Raw genomic sequence first — 19059 nt, forward strand, 5'->3', positions numbered from 1 at the left:
CAGCGATCTGCCTGCCTCTGCCTCCCAAGTGCTGGAATTAAAGGCGTGCGCCACCACCACTGCCCGGCCATCTTATTATATTTTTGATAACAATTTTAACCACTACTTATTGTTTTTAAGTTTGTCTTTGTGCTACATCATCCTAAGTTTCCCGAATACAAGGACCTTGTTATTTCCCATGGCTAAAACTGGCTGTTTTATGTTACTTTTTATTTTATTATATTAGGCATTCAACATGTATTTGTTGAATGAACGCATCCAAGAATCCTCAGACTCCCAGGATTTCAAATGCAGAGAGACGTTTCACTCGGGTGGCGAAGGTCCCGAGCTCGGGAACCACAATGTCATTTCCGTTGGTTCCTTTCCCCAGATTCCCATAGGACAGGGCACTAGAACACCAGTCCTAAGCAGGACGTCCTTTGTGTATACGTATACGTAAACTACTTACATATACGTAAGCTACTTCCTTGATTTCCCTTCCGGAAAGTTTTTAGCCTCTTTTTGTTGTTGTTTTTTCGAGACAGGGTTTCCTCTGTGTAGTTTTGGTCCCTGTCCTGGAACTCACGCTGTAGACCAGGCTGGCTTCGAACTCACAGAGGTCCACCTGGCTCTGCCTCCCGAGTGCTGGGATTAAAGGCGTGCACCACCACCACCCGGCAGTTTTTAGCCTCTTACACAGGGGTAGCTTGGCACTCAAGGTACCTTCCCCAACAATCAGGCACTCGCCAACCAGACACACCGCCCCTGACTGGGTCTGAGCCTAGACCCCGCCCACGCGACAGCACCCTGTCTGGCCCCGCCCCGAAAGAGGCGGAGCCCTGGGGGGTTGGGGCAGGAGGCGGCCAATCACGGACGCCAACGTGCCGCAGCGGCAGTGACGTCAGAGTGGCGCAGGTCGCAGAACGGGCGCGCCGCGCCGCCGTCCGTCGGTTTCTCTCTCTCGGTCGCGGGTTCCCGGGGTTGCTGCGCAGCGGCGGGAGCACTTCCGCAGCGGGTCTCGGGCTGCCGAGCGCCGTCTTCACCCAGCGCCATGGCCGTGGTCGCTGTCGGCCGCCCGGGAGCCGCGCGCTGCCCGCTGTTGCGCCTGCTGTCCTTCCTGTTAGTGGCCGGCCCTGCGCTGTGCTGGAACGACCCTGGTGAGTGCTCGCCCTGCGCATGGGTGCCCACCCCTTCATCGCCGCCCTTCTGACCGGTTTCCTCCCGTCTGTCCTCTCCTGGCTCCTTGGCTTTTCTGTACCCTTCCTGGCTTCTTTGATTTTTTTTTTCCCCCCGGAGTGGGCGAGGCGCACGATTCTGTTTTTAGAATTTCCTTTCTCCAGGTCCTGGACTCGAGGCCGCATCCCTGAGTCCTGATGACAAGTTTGACCCTCACCTGCGCATCTTGTCTTGTTATCATGGCTGTTTGATGTCATCGTCTCCCACTGTTGTCATGGCTGCCTGTTGCTATGGCTCGTAGTTACCATTGCCACCAGCAGTCTCTGAGACGTGCTTAGGGGCCAGGACCGCAAACTTGGGAATTCTGGATTGTATTGGTTTTGTAAACCGAAATCCCGCTGTTTGTTCTAGTTAGTGCCGCGAACTGCCTTGTTTACTTTTCTTATTTATCTTTATCTTCATTACTTTTCACCGTACGTGGGAATTTAATTAACTTTTAGGGGACGATATATGAGAATTGATTACTAGGGAGGCGGCGCTATATATGTTGTTATAATGCAGAGATAAACTGCGTCAATTAAAATGACATTTTTGGTTTGGAGAGGAAAGCTGTCAGGCATGAAAAACAGCAGTGACCGAGCATGCTTGAGTTTTGAATTTAAGCAACAGGTTTATTTTTGTAAGATACTCAGTTGTGTGTACTGAAGTGAGACAGTGGGGTTGGTCCCCACTTCACACTGCGTAACCCTTTGATTTGAGAAGGGTGCTTTGTTGTCAAGAGTTATGATGCCACCACGGTGGTTATAAAATACCTGTACGCAGCCGGGCGGTGGTGGCACACGCCTTTAATCCCAGCACTCGGGAGGCAGAGCCAGGTGGATCTCTGTGAGTTCGAGGCCAACCTAGGTTACGGAGTGAGTTTCAGGAAAGGCGCAAAGCAACACAGAGAAACCCTGTCTTGAAAAACAAAAAAAACAAAAACAAACAAACAAACAAACAAAACCAAACAAACAAAAAACCAAAAACCAAAAACCAAAAACCAAAACCCTGTACATAAGTAATCCTTGAAGGTTGTGTAAAAACGGAGAGACCTGATTATAATTCATTTAAAACATGGGGAAGTTGAGAGACACAGACTCAGGGGACTTAGAAGAAATAAAAACAAAAACCCACATTTAAATTCATGGTGAACCACTTCCTGGTGGTTCTTTGTCTGCTTTTGCTGTAAAAATTATTGTTCTGGAACAGAAAGTACCACAGTGTTTGCAGTATTAACCTGATTGGTGTCAACCTCATCTTAAGACTTCCAGGAACAGGTCTTATGAAGATAGCTGGTTGGAATATCAACTATTAAGACTCGGTTAAGCAACTTCGTAATTTATTCTTTGTTTACTTTGTCTTTAGGTAATATAGAACACTCAGTAATATGTCTGAGGAGGGGGGAACACCATTCTAAGGTTACTTAAAATTTTTCAATTTTTTTTCTTGGTATTTCCTCCAAGCTAGTACTTTGAATGCCGAGAGTATAGCTCTGAAGAAGTGTCTGGTCCCTGAGGAACTTCTGTCTGTTGAGGTGTGGTAGACAGTAAGCATGCAATAGCTCGTCATGTGGTGAAGTGAGCTGTGGACCATGGTAGACCAAGGAGGGTGGGTTCCGCAGGCAGAAGTGAGGACACATCGGTCTCGGAAGAAGCCATCTTTAAAGTGATCTTTTTAGAAACCTGAAGGCAGGGAGGCCTAAATGACGGGATTTAAATTTTCGAAAGTTCACGCGGGCTATCCTTGGAAAACCGGCAGAAAAAAAAAATGGGTGGGAAGGAAGCAGGAGCCTAGTGAAAAGGTGTCTATAGTGGGTTCCAAGAGCAGTGACCCCTTTAGGTCAGGGGAGAGCCAGTGGACTTGGATTATCCCACCTGTTTTGAAGTTGGGTATTCTGATGGGTGTCAGTGGGGGAGATAAGAATGGAGGTGGCGGTGGCACACACCTTTAATCCCAGCACCAGGAGGCAGAGGCAGGCAGATCTCTGAGTTTGAGGCCAATCTGGTCTTCAGAGCAAGTTCTAGGGTAGTCAGGGCTGTTACACAGACAAACCCTATCTTTAAAAAAAAAAAAAGGATGGTCAAGAGTTCTGGCTTGAGTGACTGAAGTGTTAATCAGCTTCCTGAGATGCTGGGAAGTGTGGGGAGAATTGAGTTCAGGGGCCTTGTTTCATTTATCTTAAATCTGATACCTGAGAAAAAGCTTTTGAATGATGAGTATGGAGTTCAGGGGATTGATTCTGTGTGTGTGCTTTGCCTGATGTAACAAGTGGGGGTGGGTATAAGTTAGCATTTTGTTCCTGGACCCAAAGGCTCTCTAGAGGATGGTGCTCTGGGGGTTATAGTAGTTATACGTGTGTGTTTGTGTGTGTGTGTGTGTGTGTGTGTGTGTGTGTGTGTGTGTAGTTCTTAAAATATTCTTGGTACCGTTTCTCATACTCGATCACCTACTATGCACCTAATATTCAAATATCCTGCCCGGCAATTTTATTTAATAAATTATATATAAGGTTAATAAATTTAAAGATTACTGTCTCAATTTTACAGGTGATGAAACTTATGGACAAATTTACTGTCTCAGCCAAAGTCATTAAATTGGTAATGTCATTTCAGTGTTCTTTGCATTATTTAAGCCTCCTATGGTAAATTCAAGTTATTCCTCTTATTTAGCTTATTCATAGTATAACCTTTAAAGGAGAGAGAAGAAAGATGCCCCAGTCATTCCACTTCCAGGAATATATCCAAGAGAACTGAAGGCATATTTCTTCCCCAAAACTATACAAATATTTGCAGGAATATTCAAATAGCTAAAACAAAAAAGCCCAAATGTCTTTGCTAATGAATAATAACAATGTAGTCTATTTGTAAGGTGCAGTGTTTTTCCAGCCATTAAAAGTAACAAAGTAAAAAAAACAAACAAATAAAAAAAGTAACAAAGTGCCGATTGATGTTGTAACATGGATGAACCTTGAAAATGATACAGTCCCAGAGACCTGCAGGCCTGTGATTCTCCTCACAGGAAATGTCTCAGTAGGGTAGGCAAAGCAGTTTGAGTTATGGTGGGATACTGGGAAAGGGTGTGGGCGGCTCTCATGGGTTGAGGTTTCCTTGGGAGTGACCATTAGATTGTTTGTTTGTTTGTTTGTTTTTGTTTTTTGAGACAGGGTTTCTCTGTGTAGCTTTGCGTCTTTCCTGGAGCTCACTTGGTAGCCCAGGCTGGCCTCTAACTCACAGAGATCCACCTGCCTCAGCCTCCCAAGTGATGGGATTAAAGGTGTGCACCACCACTGCCCGGCTGACCACTAGATTTTAAAGCTGGTAATAGTAATGATTGTACGACTGTATGAACTTCTGAAAATATTGAAGTGTGAGAATTTTCTGTGACTCATACCTCAGCAAGGCTGTTTTATAAACAGTAAAACAGTGTAGCTGAACTCAAAAGAGAAATATAATTAGAACAAAGAGAAAGGCAGTAGACCCTGTCCTAGCCCGTGTCTCTAAACATTGTGAGGGAAGCATCTTATCTCTTCTGCAAACATGAAAGAATTGAGATTTACCTTGCTTGTTTTCTTAGTTTTGGTGGAACTGGAGCTCAGACCCGGATGGTGTCCTGCTCCAGTCTGTTTATTTTGAGGGGAGATCTTCCTGTGTTCCCTGGCTGCTCTGGAACTTGGTGTGGCGTCTAAGCTAGCCTTGGACTTCAGACTCCTACCTCAGTACTCCACATCGCTAGCATTATAAGTTTGGGCCATCATGTCTGGCTGAGAACACCTGCTTTCTCTGACTCTTATCTCTGTCTCTCTGGTAAAATTTAAGCTAATATTTTTGTGTTTTCTAAGTACATCTTAAAAAGCTAAAGAAGATTATGTAGGATTAGACCTTGTAAAGGTCCATGGGTTTTACAAAATGTGTATGGGAAGTTTTGTTTTGCAAAAGATGATCTGCTGTATGCAGCTGTTCAATCTTCTTATGTCTCAGATGCTGATTTAAAAATGTATTGTACTGGATTTATGTCATTTCCTCCTCTTTCCTCTCACACTCCCTTAAATTCATGGCCTCTTTTTAATTATGATCATGTGTTTGGTAATGTATATAATTAATTAATAAGTACTCAGTTTGCAAGCATGTATAGTTTTAGAGCTGACCACTAGGTGTAGGATAACCAGTTAGGGAACTCTTCCCTGATGTTGAGTCTTTGATTTTATTTCATTAGTTTAGTTTTTTTTGTGTATGAGGTAGTAATTTGTATTTCTTTTTTTTTTTTTTTTTGGAGCTGAGGATTGAACCCAGGGCCTTGCACTTGCTAGGCAAGCGCTCTACCACTGAGCTAAATTCCCAACACCAATTTGTATTTCTTATAGCAAACTTTAATATAGATCTTGGAAGTTTTAGGGTGTTTTTTTTTTTTTTTTTTTTTTTTGAGACACTATTTTGTATGTAGTTCAGGCTAGCCTTAAACTTAAGGTGCTCCTGCCTGGGCTTCCGAAGTGTTTTACTTTTATATCTTTATCCCGTATTGAATTAAGTTTATGTGTGGCTGCAGATGGATTTTCTTCTAGCTACACCATAGTTATGTTGCTTCCATTTATTAAAGATGATTTTTTTACCTTATTTTTGTTGTTAGCTTAAGTATTGTGTTTGTCTGCAGCTGAGTTTGTTAGTATGATGTAATGAAAATGCATGAAGAATAATGTGGCAGTTTTTGATTAGGTTTAAGTCAAACATTCATTAATAAAGACTCTTTAAATGTGAACTCCAGAAATTTGCTGAAGCTGTCTCATCAAAAGTTCTGAATTGCACCTTTGGGATTAGATTAAACTCAGTGATTTATTCTCTCTCTCTCTCTCTCTCTCTCTCTCTCTCTTTCTCTCTCTCTCTCTCTATATATATATATATTGTTTTTGGTTATTTTGAGACAGGGTCTCTATAGGGTTTTTTTTTTTTTCCTTTTGATTTTTTGAGGCAAGGGCTTATGTAGTCCAGGCTGGCCTCAAACCCCTCTTAGCCAAGGATAGCCATTAGAATGGTACTAAATCCTTTTGGGTATTCATAAGAGAGAGAACATCTGTTTATTCTGTTTTCTACCTTGCTGGTTAATCAATACCTTATCTTTTTTTTTTTTTTTTTTTTTGGTTTTTTGAGACAGGGTTTCTCTGTAGCTTTGGAGCCTGTCCTGGACTAGCTCTGTAGCCCAGGCCTCGAACTCACATAAATCCACCTTCCTCTGTCTCCTGAGTGTTGGGATTACAGGTGTGTGCCACCACCGCCCAGTCTTATCTTTCTTAAGAAGTTACTTTTTCCTCACTGGATCAGAGAACAATTTGTGTAATGATCTTGGCATTGTTCCAGAGTTTTACCACTAATCACTCCTTGCTGAATCTGTCTCCTAAGGGTTAGAAAATGAAAGTGAAAACTTTCTCCAATTCTGTCCATTTTAATTATTAGCTAGGATTATACAGAATGAAGTGGAGCTTTCCCTTAACAGCTGAGGCTGTTTATGATTAAATTCCTGCTGGGAAATCAAGCTTCATGTTAAATTTTAATCTTTAATAACTATTTTTAAAGTAGGAAGTAATTGGTTGCCACTTTAGCAATGAGCAAGTTTTTGATATTCACTGAGTATCATGATTTCTCATTTCTGTACTTTTCATGATTTGATCCACTGTTTTAAAAATACAATTTATATTACAAATGAGAACAAATAATAGTATTTAAGAAGTTGAAAAAAGGTAACAATTGGTACTGAATGCATTGCTTTTATTTTCTCTCTGTTTTGAGAGTTTTCGGATATAGATAAAGAGTGTGAGCCAAGTTTTGCAACTGAAATATTTATTAAAACTTCATAGGCAGGGTGTGTTGGTGCATGCCTTTAATCCTAGCACTGGGAGGCAGAGGCAGTAGATTTCTGTGAGGTCTACAAAGTGAGTTCCAGGACAGCTAGGCCTGTTATACTCTGCCCTAGTAGGGGAGAAAACTAGTTTGTAAACCAGCGAGATGGCTCAGTGGGTGAGGGTACTTGCTGCCAAGCTCTGGTGACCTGAGGTCTGATCCCTGGGACCCACATGGTGGAAGGAGAGAGCAGTGCCCACAAGCTGTCCTCTGACCTCCACATGTTACTGGTGCACACTCAGATGTATATATACCAATAACAATTTAAAAGTCCCTGTTGGTTTTTTTTTTTTTTAAAGGCTGGCCTTGAACTCAGTGTGTAGCTGACCTTGGTCTTGAACTCCTGATTCTCCTGTTTCTGCCTCCTAAATGTTGGGGGTAAAACTTTGTTAATACTTTAATAAACTGGATAAAAAAAGATGAGGGAAATGTGCAATTATAGAACTGTGTGTCAGTCAGGTCAGGTCCCTGCAGAAGGAATTCCCAGATTGATTCATTCATCTGTGAGGACACAGAACAACCACCATGTAGATTTACACATTGTCTTGTCTATCAGTTAGCTAGCTTTGCATCTTTATGCCTAGTATTAGATGAAATTTCTGGAGCCTCTTCCTTCCTTTCTTCATCTTATTGAAGCTGAATTTTGAAAAATACAATCTTGAACGCAGCTATTGGCCAGAAGAAATCTCTGGTCAGAGATAATCTCCATGACTATCAGCACCTCCCGTTTGTAAGACTGAAGTCATCTTACATCTGCTCCTATTTGAGCAGCTCTTAGTGAATCACTTACCTTGCTGGTCAGTCTTTTGCTTCACTTATCAGTTTTACTGTTGTTTGAGACAGGATCTGGGTAGTTAGCCAAGCTTGGCCTGGAGCCTCCTAAGTGCAGAGGTTATGCCCAGCTAGAGATGAACTGTGTGGCCCGGTCTGCCTTGGCTGTGCATACTCCATTTCCCAGCACCATTTGTTCATTACAGTGCCTCATAGTCAACCCACAATTCTGAGTATTGAATTCAATTTATTGGTCAGCTTTTCTAATTGTGTGCCAATTACGGTGCAATTTATATTTATATTTAACTTTATATACTTAAACCAGACATTTGTACATGCATGTGCTGGTGTCTGTGGATGCCAGAAGAGGGCGTTAGATCCTCTAGAGAAGCTTTAGTCAGTTAACCTCTCATGACTGCAAACATTGAACCTGCTCTTAAGGCATTTTAGTTAATAAGGCCAGTTTTAAATTTGTTTGGATGTCTGTCTGATAGGTAAAGTGTAAGTGGGGATCTGTATCTGCTAACATAAACTACTGATCATGATTGTGATCAAGAAATGAAGAGGCCTAGTGAGATAGCCTAGTGGGTAAAGGTACTTGCCACACAAGCCTGATGAGTTGATCTGAACACAGAGAACTGGCTCCTGGAAGTCACCCTCTGATTCCACACATGTGCAATGTGAAAAAGCTTAAAAAATGGTACTTACTGTATGTCTCAGTTTTATTAGGTAAACTAATAAGTATCTAAACAGTGTATTTTTGTTATGATCTGATTATTTTTCAGGCTAGTAATCCTGGTTATCACAAAAATGGGGAGCTGGAGAAAAGAGGATTGGCTTTTAAAAGGAAAGATGAGCTGGGTGGTGGTGGCAGTGGCTCACACCTTTAATTCCAGCACTAGGGAGGCAGAAGCAGGTGGATCTCCGTGAGTTCAAGGCCAGCTTGGTCTACAGAGTGAGTTCCAGGACAACCAGGGTTACACAGAGAAACATTGTCTCAAAAAAGAAAGAAAGAAAAAAAGGGAAAAGGTTAACACTAGGATGGAACTGTGGGCAGCACAACCCTACTCTGTAATAGATTAAAGAAACTAGTGAAAGAAAGCATTTAAAATTACATGTTTCTGCATGAAAGGATGTCTGCGCAGAGAAACATTAAAATGGCTGGTGGGCTGATTGGCCAAGACAGCGGAAGTCCCAAGACAGCAGAAGTCCCTGATGGTGAGAAATTCATGCCCTCATTTTCCTACGGGCTGGTACTTTAGAGAGGCAGTGTTTGTGGTCTGCTGGCAAAGCCCCCTTCTCAAACTTCCCATCCTGCCTTCTGGTGAATATCATGGGGCTTGAGACTGCTCCCTTTTCTGACCAAGTGCCTGCAACTTCCCAACTCCCCCAACTCCCCCGAGTTTTGAGGTAAAATAGAGGCCAGCCACCCCCTATGGGAGGGGCCTGTGCCCCCCCCCCCCACTGTAACTCTTTGATGAGCTCTACATGCTGCCTGCCACATACTGACAGTGTAAAGAGTATTTCCTCCAGAGTCTGTGTTTTTCCTTCCGCCCTGAGATACTCATCTGAATTCTGCACTTGATTGGTTATCCCTGTGCATGTTTTCTTAGTAAGTGTGCATACACCAACAAGAACCTCCATTTTGTGTAAAAAGTTTGACACACACGAGTTCTAGTTTCCTTGTTTTACACACACCTTATAGTACAGGATACACTGTAAGAACAGGAGAGCAGGATGGAGCCGCTGCAAAACAACACAAACCAACAGTTACTTTTTTTCCTATTGCTTCTCTCTCTCTCTCTCTCTCTCTCTCTCTCTCTCTCTCTCTGTTTTCTGAGACAAGGTTTCTCTGTGTAGCTTTGCAGCCTGTCCTGGATCTCACTCTGTAGACCAGGCGGGCCTTGAACTCACAGAGATCCGCCTGGATCTGCCTTCTGAGTGCTGCGCACCGTAGGTAGATAGATGCCTGTGTGCCAGTGTTACTGCAGTTCACAATAACTGAGTTATGGAACTGGGTGTTGAACAACAGATGAATGGGTAAAGAAAAAGGTTTATATGCACAGTACAGCTTTTTGGAGCCATAAAGTTATGTCATTTGCAGGAAAGTAGATATAACTGGAGATACCAGACTGATTGCATGGATTTCCACTCATCTGAGGGTCCTAGACATTATAGAAACAGAGCACATGTGTACTGATCGCTGAAAGTGGAGTCTGACTGTCCGGGGAATAAAGGGCACTAATGGGATGGGAGAGAGGACGGAAGGGGCTTGGGGGTGGGGGAATATGCTCAAAGTGCATGAAAATGTTATATAATCATGTATAATAATAGTTAATAATAATAATAATAATAATAATGCTGTCAAGATGGCTGAGTGCATAAAGACAACCATGATGATTTAAGTTACATGCCCAGAACCCATGTAGTGGAAGGAGAGCATGGACTCCCTAGAGTTGTGTTGTGACCTCCACACATGTGCCAAGGCATGTGCACATTTGTTGCCCTGTGCACATGCACAACTGCCCATACAATAAATGAACGTAAAAATAAAACTAAAGAATAAAGAGATTGCAGTCCAATTATAATAGAAGAAACTAGATTAGAATCTATCCCCTTTACCAGTGGGGAGACATTTAAATCACTGAATGTTCTTTAGGGACATCTTTGTGTATTTTTGCCATTTTAATTAACTATGAATATTATTATACAGTAGCTTGATATTAAACTTTTCCTAGCAAAAATTATGTAGCACTCATGATGAAGCAACACCTAGCTTAAAGTGATGAGATGGTTAGATGTTTGGTCGTCTGAGTTTGTGTGAAAGGCGTGGATGCGGTTAGGATGGCTTTGTCCTTTCTCAGTCTCCTCAGAAGCCAAGAAAGACCCTTGAAGTGCCCTTCCTGCTTTCGTGTGAGGCCCTCACTGTGATGTGTCTTATTTCAGACCGAATACTGTTGCGGGATGTGAAGGCTCTCACCCTTCACTATGACCGCTACACCACCTCCCGGAGGCTGGACCCTATTCCCCAGCTGAAGTGTGTTGGAGGCACAGCCGGCTGCGATGCCTATACCCCCAAGGTGATACAGTGCCAGAACAAAGGCTGGGACGGCTATGACGTGCAGGTAACGGCCCCTACCGCAGCAACGGTTCAGTGGAGTTGTGTGATGCTGTTCCTGGGGAGACGTGGACAGAAGAGAACTTAATGACAGACCACTAACATACATTTACTGAGGTTACCTACAGGGTGTGAGTGACAGGTCACTCACAGGAGCAGAAATGACTCAAGGACAGCTGCATCATCAGAAGCCACCCCAGCATGGGTGGAGCTCCCCACACAACCTACAGGCAGCTGGGCAGGTGGGAGAGAGTCTCTTGGGCGGCTTCACTGCTCACGTACACTTCACAAGAGAGGCTTACCTGTTTACTTTCAGAGCTTAATGAGTGTCTCTGCAGGATGGAGTGTGTCACCTCTAGTTAGAACGACAGCCTATGTCTTAATGAGCATCCCTCCAAGGTGGAGGTTTTATCTTGGTGGAAATTGATACACAGCAAATTTTAATCCAAGAAACTGTTTATTGAGACATCAGTGTTTTGGAAAAACTAATATTCTTGCTTGATAAAACTTTTATGCATGGCCTATGTAGTTCAGAGTTTTTTTGTTTTGTTTTTGAGACAGGTCCTCACTGTAGGCCTGGTGGCATGGATCTGGCTCTGTCGACCATGCTGGCTCAAACTCACAGTGATCTCTCCCAAGTGCTGGGGTTAAAGGCGTGTGCCACCATGCCTGACCTGAGCTCATGTTTGCTGGTGGTACTGGTTTCACGGCCCCTCTCCCATTATTACTTAATTAGAATCTCCTGGCTAACGCAGACGTCTGACATCTATCTGTTCGGAGCCACCATCCAGTTTAAGGAGGCTGCGAGCAGAACCACCGTCTCCTCCGCGCATGCTTACTGTCTTGAATTTTGTGGATCATTCTTTGGCGTCATTTTGCAGTTTTGTGAGGGCTATGATGCATATCGAAGGACAAGAATCTTGATTCTTAGAGCCGGTTTCTCTGTCTTTCATAGTGGGAATGTAAGACCGACTTGGATATTGCGTACAAGTTTGGAAAAACTGTGGTGAGCTGTGAGGGTTACGAGTCCTCCGAAGACCAGTATGTCCTCAGGGGCTCCTGTGGCTTAGAGTACCACTTGGATTACACAGAGCTGGGCCTGAAGAGACTGAAGGATTCTGCAAAGCACCAGGGCTTCTCTGATTATTACCACAAGCTGTACCCCTCCGATTCCTGTGGCATTAGCGGGCTGGTTACCATTGGGGTGCTCCTTGCTCTTGCCTTTGTGGTTTATAAACTGTTCCTCAGTGATGGTCAGGCCTCCCCTCCGCCCTATTCCGAGTACCCTCCATATTCCCAGCGCTATCCGCGGTTTTCCAGTGCAGCAGGAGCGCCTCCGCCAGGCTTTAAGTCTGAGTTCACAGGTATGTTGCCCTGCTCAAGGGCAGTAAGTGGGGTGGCAGGTGAGCGGGCAAGTCCTGTGTCTGTTTCTAAAGAAGAGACTAATTGCATCTGGAAACAAAACATTTGTCTATTTAGTGGATTAAAAAAGAAATCTCTTCCTTTTTCAAAAAAGGTTAAAAAAATTGTATGTCTCTTTGTACATGTGTGGGTGCCTGTGGAGGCCAAAAGTGGGTGTCAGGTTCCCTGAGGCTGGAGGTACAGGTGATTCCATTTAGCTGTCTGATCTACATGCTAGAAACCAAACTTGGGGCCTCTGGAAAAGCAGCAAGTGCTCTTAGCCATCAAGCTACCTTTCCAGCCCTTCTTTTTTCTAAAGAAAAATGAAGAAATATGTATTATTGTGTATGTGCATTTTATTTGTGCGTGGGGCGAATGTGCGCCATGGAGTGGATGTGGAGGTCAGAGGATAACCATAGATGGTCCTCCCCTTTCTCCCTTCCCTGGTTTTGTGTGGGGGTTGAAGAACTCAGCGGTCATCTTTGCACAGCACCTTTCCCAGCGGAGCCAGTGGGCACTGGCTGCTGCTGCTCTTCTAACAGTGTATTGTGCTCACTGACTGTTAAAGATGCCTGGTAAGGGGGTTGGGGGTTTAGCTCAGTGGTAGAGCGTTTGCCTAGCAAGCGCAAGGCCCTGGGTTCGATCCTCAGCTCCAAAAAAACAAAGCAAAAAAAACACCTGGTAAATTGTAGATCATCATTTTAGCTGGGGAACACAGTCAGATTTGTTAATAAGCATTATTCTGACTTCTACTTCATACTGTACACAAAAGTTAACTCATTAAGTGTCATAGAACTTAACATAAAAAGTAAAACAACTTACTAGGATGAAATAGGAGAATATAGGTAAGTTTTCCTGTGTGTGTGTGTGTGTGTGTGTGTGTGTGTGTGTGTGTGTGTGTGTGTGTTTGAGTCAGAGTCTCACTGTGTAGCTGTCCTGAACCAGCTCTGTAGACCAGGCTGGCCTGGAACTCACAGAGTTCCTCCCACCTCTGCCTCCCAAGTGCTGGGATTAGAGGCGTGTGCCACTACATCTGCCCAGATAAAGATTAGTAACACAAAAAGTACTAACTGTAAAAGGAAAGATGGTAAACTAGACTTTACTTAAGTTGAGAATGTCTGTTTTTCAGAAAACACTTCTAAGAAATGAAAGGGGCAGGCCACAGATTGGGATAAGGAATTCGTAAAGCATGGGCTGGAGAGATGGTCTGTTAACAGCAAGATTCACAACCAAAAGACAAGAATTATAAAACATACTGCTGACTAAAGACTTGTGTCTCGACTCTAAAGACATCCATAAATCTGAGAAAAGACAAATGATTCAAACTAGGCAGAGGGATTTGGTTAGATGCTCTGTGGGTAAAGTGCTTGCCTCCAAGCTTGGTGACCTGAGTTTGATCTTCAGGACCAGGTGGTAGAAGGAGGTCATCTGTAAGTGGTCATCTGACCTCTGTGTATGCGTGCTGTATGTACACCCCCAAATAAATGTGTAATAATAGAAAATTGAGCAGAGGATTCAAAGAGCCATTTTATAAGGATATCCACAGCTGGAGAGATGGCTCAGTTGTTAAGAGCACTTACTGTTCTTTCAGAGGACCTGGGTTCAATTCCCAGTACCCATATAGCAGCTCACAACTGTCTTAAACAACAACAGCAAAAATATCTAGTCTCAAGAGTATCCCATGCCCTCTTCTGACTTCCTTGGGCACTAGACATGCATGGTCATGGAATGGACAGAATTAAAGTATGAGAAGTCTGAGTACTGTTTATCTCAGCTAACATACAGGGGGTATCTGTTGGACATTGTCAAAGGCCATCTGAGGTGCTAAAATGGTTTATTGCTGTGGGTTACATGGAGGGGACAGAGAGTAAGCTTATTGTTCCATAGGCTGCCTATATAAGATTAGCATGCTTTCCTAGGTGCATACCATGTTTACAGTTTCCCTAAGGGGAAGATGATGTTTGTGGTCTGAAATCATAACTGAGAAATGTCAGGCTGCCTTTTTCCATCAGAGACTTAGGTCAAGTCCTCACAACATAGAAAGGAAGACTCTGAAAGGGGTCTTCTTTCTAGTTCTCATCTTCTAGAAACTGATCTTGAGCAGGGGAGATAATCCTGTAGGAAGACTATCCTTGCAAGTCCTAAAAATCTCTCCTAATCTCTCTTCCTGTGGGAAATGTGTACCTCAGTTATGAGCCAATTTTTATTTTTGTTTTTTCGAGACAGGGTTTCTCTGTGTAGCTTTGCGCCTTTTCCTGGATCTCTCTCTATAGACCAGGCTGGCCTTGAACTCACAGAGATCTGCCTGGCTCTGCCTTGAGTGCTGGGATTAAAGGCGTGCGCCACCACCACCCAGCCTATGAGCCAATATTTTATAAATGTCCCTTTTGAATTCAGCTTATTCATGAGTTGAGGGCTGAACATTATTAGTAAGTAGTACTGTGCATATGAAATAATGAAATGTCATGTGTATATGAAGGCACTTCATCTAATAGAGTGTATTTTATTTTAAGGACCACAGAATACCGGCTTTGGCAGTGCTTTCACAGGACAAGGCTGTGACAGTTCAGGGCCCGGGTTCTGGACTGGCCTGGGTGCTGGAGGACTGTTAGGATATTTGTTCGGGAGCAATAGGTAAGCTTTGCACTCATCAAGTTTGCCCTTAGCTCCGCCAGGTGCCGTTGCTTTGCGTACGAAGCATTGCATGTTTGCATTCGGTTGTGTAAGGGGAACCAATGGCGGTGATCTTGCCCTCTTAAATGTGGTTTTTGCGTGGAGGGGAAGGCACAGGACTTTGGTGTGCTTTGATCAGTATTGTGCCTTATGCCTGTTATTTTCCTTCCTTGTCTTCCTTCCTGTGCTATCTAAGAGACAGGCTATGTGCCTGACATTGAGCACACGTGGGGAAGGTAGAGGATACAGCTGTTAGGGAAGGGGCAGTTGGCAGTCTGGCGTGGAAAAGAGCTTTGGGGCCAGTCTTGGAATGTCTTGAATTTTATGGTACTCTGAACTCAGACTTTGGCTGGGAATTCAGAAAGGACTGTTTACTTCCTCTCACTTTCTATTCCTACAGCAGTGTCTGTAACTGGCAGATGTAGACACCAAATTTGTGTCATGGTTAAAAAAAAAATACTTGATAAAGATAGCAGCTTTCTGATGACTTAGAAACAGGGAAATAATGGTGGTCAGAAAAAAGAGAAGCTTAACTCATTTTTGTGTCTTTAAGGGCGGCGACCCCCTTCTCAAACTCGTGGTATTACCCAACTAACCCTCCATCATACTCTGGCACCTGGAATAGTCGTGCCTACTCACCACTGGATGGGGGCGCAGGGAGTTACTCTGCACCCTCAAGCTCAAATGCAGACTGCAGAACCAGAACAGCATCAGGTAAGTGCAGAAGCTGCGGTGTGTGCAGGGAAGTGTGAAAATGTGTGAGCAGTCGTGACTCCATTGGGTGTGTCCATCTAAGACCCCTGAGTGTGAGCAGTCATGACTTTAACCGGTGTGCCCACCAAACATGTTAACAACAGTTAACTGAGACTGAAACCAAATTCAAATTCATTCTTCCCACTTTAAATGTTTCCTAAAAGTGGCTTGAAAATGATGCCTTTCTGGATGTTAGTGTCTATAAATGTCTAACTCCAGAATCCTTGAAGCTCTCAGCCAGAGCCTTCAAAGTTTGTAGACTTCTGGCCTTTCAAATTCAAGAGAATTACATAATATACTGAGTTAGATGTTAAAAAATGTCAGCAGTGGGCTGGAGAGATGGCTCAGTGGTTAAGAGCACTGACTGCCCTTCCAGAGGACCCAAGTTCAATTCTCAGCACCCATATGGCAGCTCACAACTGTCTGTAATTCCTGTTCCAGGGGATCTGATGCCCTTATACAGACATACCTGCAGGCAAAACACCAATGTACATAAAATACAAATAAATTTTAAAAAGTTCGGATGCTTCCCTTCCTTAAAAAAAATGTCAGCAGTATGATTATAATATTTACTTTAAAGAGTGAAGAGGACATTTTATAGAAAGCAAAGATACAATATGGAAAACAGAACACCTGCTGTTAGAGGTGATGGGAAATGAGGCATTTGCAGATTTCCCTGGGTTGGTTGACTTTCCCCAGAAGGAAGACACAGAGCAATGAATAATTCATGACGCTGATAGAAACATTGTGTAGAAATGTAAGAGTAGAATTCTTAGTGCTGGTTTGGATATAAATGACATAATCACTTCACCTACTAAACTTGAACCTAGACATCCCTAGGGCCCAGCAATTCTACTCTGAGATGCAGCCATCCCTCTGTGTGGAGATGGTGGTGGTATTGCTTCCAGAACCTCAGGCATAATGAACCCCATGGATGCTCGAGTTCCCTAGAAAGATGGCACAGTATTTGCATATCAGTAGTATGACATGCCCTCCGAAACACCTGTGGTTCCCAGACAGGGCACACATTATGTATGTGGTTGTTACACTGTGATGTTTAGGGGACAAGGAGGAAAATGGTATGTGTGGACTACAGGTGCATCTTTAAAAAAATACATTCGAACTTTAGTTGGTTGAGTTCATGGATGGGGAAACCACAGACATGGAGGGGCAGCTGTATTTCAGCAACAGAGGTTTATACACTCCTTGAACTGACAGATAAGCTCAGCTACGTTCCAGACTATTGAGAGCCTGTTTGTTATGGTGTATGTGGGGTGATGCATGGTATCCAAGCAACACATTAAAAACATTAAAAATTCTTGACTCCTTCCTGCATTTCTTCCGTTTACCCCTGAGTTTGAGTTGTGAGAGGTCAGCAGGACATGGCTTATGGTCCATTGCCCTCTCTGCATCTTTAGCTTAGATGTTGATGTTTGTAGTTCTTATTTGCATGCTGGCATACTGCCTGCATGTTAGCTTACAGTGGAGCTCTTCTTTGGTTTCCCGATAGCAAGTTTGTGTGAGGTTATGAGACCTGATGACTGGGCAGAGCTGCCTTGTCCCACAACATCCTGTTCCACCTCGTGGTGCGTTGTAGCCTTCCCTCATAGCTCGCTTTCTTGTTTGCTAACAAGAAACATGTACAACTTATGCAGTTTTCCTACATTTTGAAAAGCTAATGTCGACTTTATTTTTCTCATCCAGGATATGGCGGCACCAGAAGGCGGTAAAATAGGAAGTTGGAGGCAAACATTGGATGCAGCGTTTCTGATTTGTCGTTACCATCTCTCTAACACCCGGATATGGGAATATCCAACAGTTGTGTGGTGTTTTGTCCTTGTATAGCTTTTCATGTCCTGTGTTTGTGGCCAAGAGTTGATATGTGACAGAATGCTTACGTTATGTGTGTTAGTGTAATGCACCGTTCACAGTGATGGCTACTGTGGGATGCTGAAATTGTCCTGCTTGTTTCTAAAGCCTGTGATACCAGAGGGGGCATTAAGAATGCAGGATCCCCTCCCAGAAACTGAGCACAGCCAGCTTGAGCCGAGGTGCCTCCAGTTGATGAGTCCTCCCTCAGAGAAACAGTAATCCTCTATTTGGAATTAAAACATTTGGTGTTTGCTGTTCTTCAGACACTGAAGCCCAGCACTGGACCACTAATCACACTGATTTGTGGGTGGCAGAGCCCAGAGCCCTCCTGTGGTGGTGAATGTCTGTGAAATGCTCTTTTGACCTTTCAGCTGATCTCACAGAGAGCTTGAAATCACTAGATTTTCGGTTTTCAGGTAGTAACATTCAGATGCTCCAGAAACAGTTTTTCAGTAGGAAGAGCATGTCATTCTCTGTATGGTCTTAAGCTGTCGGGTGTTGTTGTAACAGTCTGTTTCAGCTTTACATTAAATGACAATAAATTAAAAACCAGATGTCTGCTCGTTCTTTGTACACAAGTAGGTGTGCTCCCTTCCCCCCCGCCTCCCTTTCACAAACCGGAGGAATGGACTTTGTGCAGAAGCTGTGTTGTTGTTGTGTTTAATAGGAATTTGATTCCTGCCATGGAATCTCTGGTCCATGGCTGCTTTGCCAGAAAACGGAGACAGGAACTGTGGAAGCAAAAGGTATTTACAGTTTGTCCAGAACTAGGGACTAAAGAGAACATTTTAGTCTCTCTCTCTTATGTGGTTTCCTTGTCTCATACCAGGTACCAGCTGCTTGGTAAATGTTTTCCAAATCACTTCGGGGCTGGGATGAAGGCACAGTGGCTAAGAGCTGTACTGCTCTTCTGGATGACCTCAGTTTGGTTCCTCGCACCCATGTCAGGCAGCTCATCACTGCTTGTACTCTAGTTCCAGGGAGGGTGGTTGTCTCTGGTCTCCAGGGGCACCTGCACTTACATGACTACTTCACTAGCTTTCCTATTTCTGCGACAGTGCCTGACAAACTTGAAGAAGGTTTTCGCCTCATGGTATCAGAGGGCAGGGAGGGCGTGACAGCAGAGGAATTCACATCATGGTGGCCAAGAGGCAGAAAAACAGGAAGGCCAGTGCAAGAGAAAGCCCTCAAGGATACATCTTCAGTGACCTTCTTTAACTAGGTACCCATCCTTTATCTTTAACCATCTCCCAATAATGCCATCATATTTTGAATCCATCAAGGACTTAACCCAGACACCACCAAGGTATGTTTTACTAATGCATATAGTTTGCACTCCACTGAAGTTGGCAATTTGTGGGAGTCTGCTCCCACCTTTTGAAGGGTTCT

At 43.7% G+C, this 19059-nt stretch overlaps 1 protein-coding gene across 1 annotated transcript; it reads left to right on the top strand.

The window, feature by feature from the left end:
* Positions 1 to 875: 875 nt before the first annotated feature.
* Positions 876 to 18224, top strand: Saraf (store-operated calcium entry associated regulatory factor). The gene is made up of 6 exons (XM_036166795.1): positions 876 to 1136; positions 10800 to 10978; positions 11927 to 12335; positions 14886 to 15006; positions 15599 to 15759; positions 17503 to 18224. The coding sequence occupies exons 1-6, from the start codon at positions 1031 to 1033 to the stop codon at positions 17526 to 17528; spliced, it is 1002 nt and encodes a 333-aa protein (XP_036022688.1). The 5' UTR covers positions 876 to 1030; the 3' UTR covers positions 17529 to 18224.
* The last annotated feature ends 835 nt before the right edge of the window (positions 18225 to 19059 follow it).

Source organism: Onychomys torridus, chromosome 17 (genome assembly GCF_903995425.1).
Source record: "Onychomys torridus chromosome 17, mOncTor1.1, whole genome shotgun sequence".
In the NCBI taxonomy this organism is placed as follows: Eukaryota; Metazoa; Chordata; class Mammalia; order Rodentia; family Cricetidae; genus Onychomys; species Onychomys torridus.